The sequence below is a fragment of the Charadrius vociferus genome, unplaced genomic scaffold, assembly GCF_000708025.1.
Source record: "Charadrius vociferus isolate BGI_N301 unplaced genomic scaffold, ASM70802v2 scaffold128, whole genome shotgun sequence".
NCBI lineage: Eukaryota > Metazoa > Chordata > Aves > Charadriiformes > Charadriidae > Charadrius > Charadrius vociferus.
The window spans coordinates 4,521-8,483 of record NW_009649443.1 but is presented as its reverse complement, the minus strand read 5'-3'; the positions used below and the strand labels follow the sequence as shown (position 1 = coordinate 8,483).

The following is a 3,963-nucleotide window of genomic DNA, read 5'->3' as shown; positions in this document are numbered from 1 at the left end:
CCGAGCTGGAGGCAGCACTGCAGGGGGGTCTCCCCAGAGCAGAGCAGAGCGCAGCAGAGGGGCACAATCCCCCCTCGCCCTGCTGTCCACGCTGCTGGGGATGCAGCCCGGGATGCCGGGGGCTCGCTGGGCTGCCGGCGCACGTTGCCCACTCATGGATGGCTTTCCCCCCCCAGAACCCCCATGTCCCTCTCGGCAGCGCTGCTCTCCATCCCTCCATCCCCAGTCTGTGCTGGGACCGGGGGTCACCCCCACCCGGGTGCAGGACACCGCCTTTGGCCGTGTTGAACCTCATGAGGTTTACACGGGGCCACTTCTGCCTGTCCAGGTCCCCACCCTTCCCTCCAGCATGTCGACCCTGCCACACAGCTCAGTGTCATCAATCCCACTGTCCATGTCGCCCACAAAGATTTTGAACATCACCGGTCCCAGTACCAGCCCCTGAGGAACGCCACTTCTTCTGTGCCATGCTGTGAACGCATCTCCTTCTGTAACAAGGTCATGGCTTAGCGTGCGAGGCAAAGGCTGTGGATATCGTCTACCCAGACTTTAGCAAAGCCTTTGACACTGTTTCCCACAGCATTCTTCTGGAGGAACCGGCTGCGCATGGCTTGGATGGGTGTACGCTTTGCTGAGTAACAGATTGGCTGGATGGCCGTGCCCAAAGATTGGTGGAGAATGGAGTAAAATCCAGTTGGCAGCCGGTCACAAGTGGTGTTCCCCAGGGCTCGGTATTGGCGCTGGTTCTCTTTAATATTGTTATCAACGACCTGGACAAGGGGATTGAGTGCACCCTCAGTAAGTTTGCAGATGACACCAAGTTGGGTGGGAGTGTCGATCTCCTTGAGGGTAGGATGGCTCTACAGAGGGATTGATGGGCCAAGGCCAATGGTGTGAGGTTCACCAAGGCCAAGCACCGGGTCCTGCACTTGGGTCACACCAACCCCATGCAGCTCTACAGGCTTGGGGCAGAGTGGCTGGAAAGCTGCCCGGTAGAGAAGGACCTGGGGGTGTTGGTCAACAGCCGGCTGAACATGAGCCAGCAGCGTGCCCAGGTGGCCAAGAAGGCCAACAGCATCCTGGCCTGTATCAGGAATAGTGTGGCCAGCAGGACTGGGGCAGTGATCGTCCCCCTGTACTCCGCACTGGTGAGGCCCCACCTCTAGTACTGTGTTCAGTTTTGGGCCCCTCATGACAAGACAGACATTGAGGTGTTGGAGCGTGTCCAGAGAAGGGCAACGGAGCTGGTGAGGGGTCTGGAGCACATGTCCCGTGAGGAGCGGCTGAGGGACCTGGGGGTGTTCAGCCTGGAGAACAGGAGGCTGAGAGGACACCTTCTCGCTCTGTACAGCTCCCTGAAAGGAGGGAGTAGCGAGGGGGGGATCAGTCCCTTCTCCCAAGGAACAGGCGATGGGACAAGGGGAAATGACCTCAAGTTGCACCAGGGGAGGTTTAGGATGGATATTAGGACAAATTTCTTCACCAAAAAGGTTGTCCAGCACTGGAACAGGCTGCCTAGGGATGTGGTGGAGTCGCCATCCCTGGAGGTGTTTAGAAGATGGGCAGACATGGTGCTGAGGGACATGGTTTAGTGGTGGACTCGGCAGTGCTCGGTTAATGGTTGGACTGATGATCTTAAAGGTCTTTTCCAACCTGTGATTCTTGGGCTGCGCAGTGCTGAGGGCGAGGACTGGCGAGAGCAGCCTGGAGGACATGGTTGAGCCTGAGACTGCTGGCAGCGGAGGCAAGAGGGGCCGGGATGGGCTTTGCCGAGCACTGTGGGGCTCTCCGGGGGAAAATGCTACTTGCAAAGTGCTAAATAGTGTTACTGCTGGCCTGGCCCCGGGAGGGACCTCTCCGTAAGAGTGAATCTCCATCCCTAACCCTTGGTGATAAATAATAAAACGTTGCGTTTCTCTTCTCCCTCTCTCCTCAGCCCCCTCCAGCAGCCGTTTCTGGAGCAGTGGCCTATTTCACAACAGGCACTTTTGCAACGGGGGGGGGGGCACTCACTGCGGTGCAGGAATTACTCGCGGCAGCCGGGCGTGCTTCAACCGCGTCGCAACTCCTTTTTCTGGGGAGCAAAAGGGTCTTCGCTGCCCTGAGTTCGGCTGCCTCTGCCCCTCACAGAGGGTCAAAACCATCCCCAGGTCGAGCTCTGGCCATGGCTGCGGGGGACACGGGCACTGCTGGTTTGTGTTACCTGCTGAGCCCCTCCTGGTTTTAAATGGTTTTTCGGTCACCAGTCTGTGCTGGAGGGAAATGGGAGCTGGTATCGGCTTGCCAGCGGGGTCCATGTTGGCCCTCAGTTCCTTCTTCTCGTGCTTCGGCAGCGCTGGCGGTGAGTCCGGGCTGTGGGGGGTGAGATCCCGACCCCGCGCTGGGGCAGGGGTACCCCATGGAATGGGGGGGCTGAAAACACAGCCCGGGGCTGGTGCAGCTCCATGGCACCTGCCAGATCCCTGCAAAATAACACGGGTTTTTTTTGTCTGCAGCGGGTGATGAGTAACTGTGACTGTCACTGGGTCCTTTCCTGAGGCCACACTTCCCTCTGCTGGAAGGCCACATAGGCGCATCCTTCTCCATCCAGGAGATCACGTTTTCTGGGAGTGGAGAATACCCCGAAACTCCTCGACCCTGTGCTGAGTGAGGAAAATGTGCGGCATGACATTTTCACACCCCTTTCGGGAGCTGAGGCGAGGGGCGCAGCCTGGCCGGGCATCGCTCCTGCTCCTCACCCGCCAGCTGAGCCCGGGGGCAACTGAGTGGCCACGTGGAGTCCCCTCCTTGTCACCCTGACCCTGCTAATGCAGGGACAGCAGCGCAGGTCTAAGGGAGGAGGTGAAGGATGGGTTTGCCATGGTGTCAAAACCCCAAGGGGAGGGGGGGTGGGGTGCTATTTATACTGTGAACACGGAAACACCCCATCTTTGCGCTTTCGTTTGCCGCCCTGTGTGCAAGACAGCAGTGAGGGTCAGGGATGGGGAGGCACCGTGTCTGCCTTTTTGGGGTTGCCTTGCTGGTCATGGCCGTGGGCTTTGCAGGTGGGTGAAGGGAGAGAGAGAAAGTGTTTGCAAAATGGCCGGGAACGGAGGGCTCGGATCGCCCGCAGCATCCCACCACCCGTCAGGCTGTGGCCAGCTCCTCCTGCCCCATCAGCCATATCCCCCACTGCGGGTGGTTTTGGGGTCCCCCATCGCTCTGTGCCTGCAGTCCTGGGGTGAGGGATGGGGCAACGGGCTCCTGGGACCCCCCCTTATCTTCTCTTCTGAACCCTGTTTTTTCTGATGCTTAATTACCCCAAGCCCAGCCCCAGCAGGTGAATGGTGTCCTTGGGGGGTCCGTGCTGCTCTCCCCGGCTCTGCCCCCCAACAAGACGGTGAAGGAGATCGAATGGAGCTTTTCAGCTGGCGCCGGTGCCACCATCCAAGTGGCAGAGTTCGGCCCCGGCGGCTTCGAGCGCCCCGACCCCAAGGACCGGTTCAAGGAGCGGCTGGAGATGTTCAACACGACGGCGCTGAAGATCAGGGCCCTGGAGCGGGATGACAGCGGGGTCTACAGGGCTCGGATTAAACTGCAGCCGGCGCTGGTGGAGGATCAGTCCTTCAACCTCTCTGTCTACGGTGGGTGGTTGCAAAGGAGGGGATGGAGATTACAGAAATCCTTTATTTTCATCATGTGGCCCCTCTGCTTAGTGCAGTTGGGATGTTTCCAGCCCTGGAGACAGATTCGCCCCTTGTGTCCCCCTCCCTCCGTGTGTGCAAAGCGACGATTTACAGTCACGTCAAGCTGAGTTCTCAGTAAATTATGTGGTTTTCCTGGCTGCGAACAAGCGCCGTCCCTGCCCCCCGCCCGCCCGGGGCTCATCGCCGCTCAGCATCAGCCACGCACCGGGCTGCCGGCTGCGCGCCGGGGCCCCGCTCTCCCCCCGCACGGCACGCAGGCACTCGCCGCTCCCCACCT

At 59.8% G+C, this 3,963-nt stretch overlaps 1 protein-coding gene across 1 annotated transcript in view; it reads left to right on the top strand.

The window, feature by feature from the left end:
- The window catches only part of KIRREL (kin of IRRE like (Drosophila)), a gene marked incomplete at its 3' end in the record, with an annotated part of 16,953 nt that overhangs the window by 12,552 nt on the left and 438 nt on the right, over positions 1 to 3,963 (top strand). The window contains exons 12-13 of the mRNA XM_009889520.1: positions 2,310 to 2,341; positions 3,306 to 3,623. Of these exons, the coding sequence (XP_009887822.1) occupies positions 2,310 to 2,341; positions 3,306 to 3,623 (350 nt within the window). The remainder of the gene's footprint in view (positions 1 to 2,309; positions 2,342 to 3,305; positions 3,624 to 3,963) is intronic.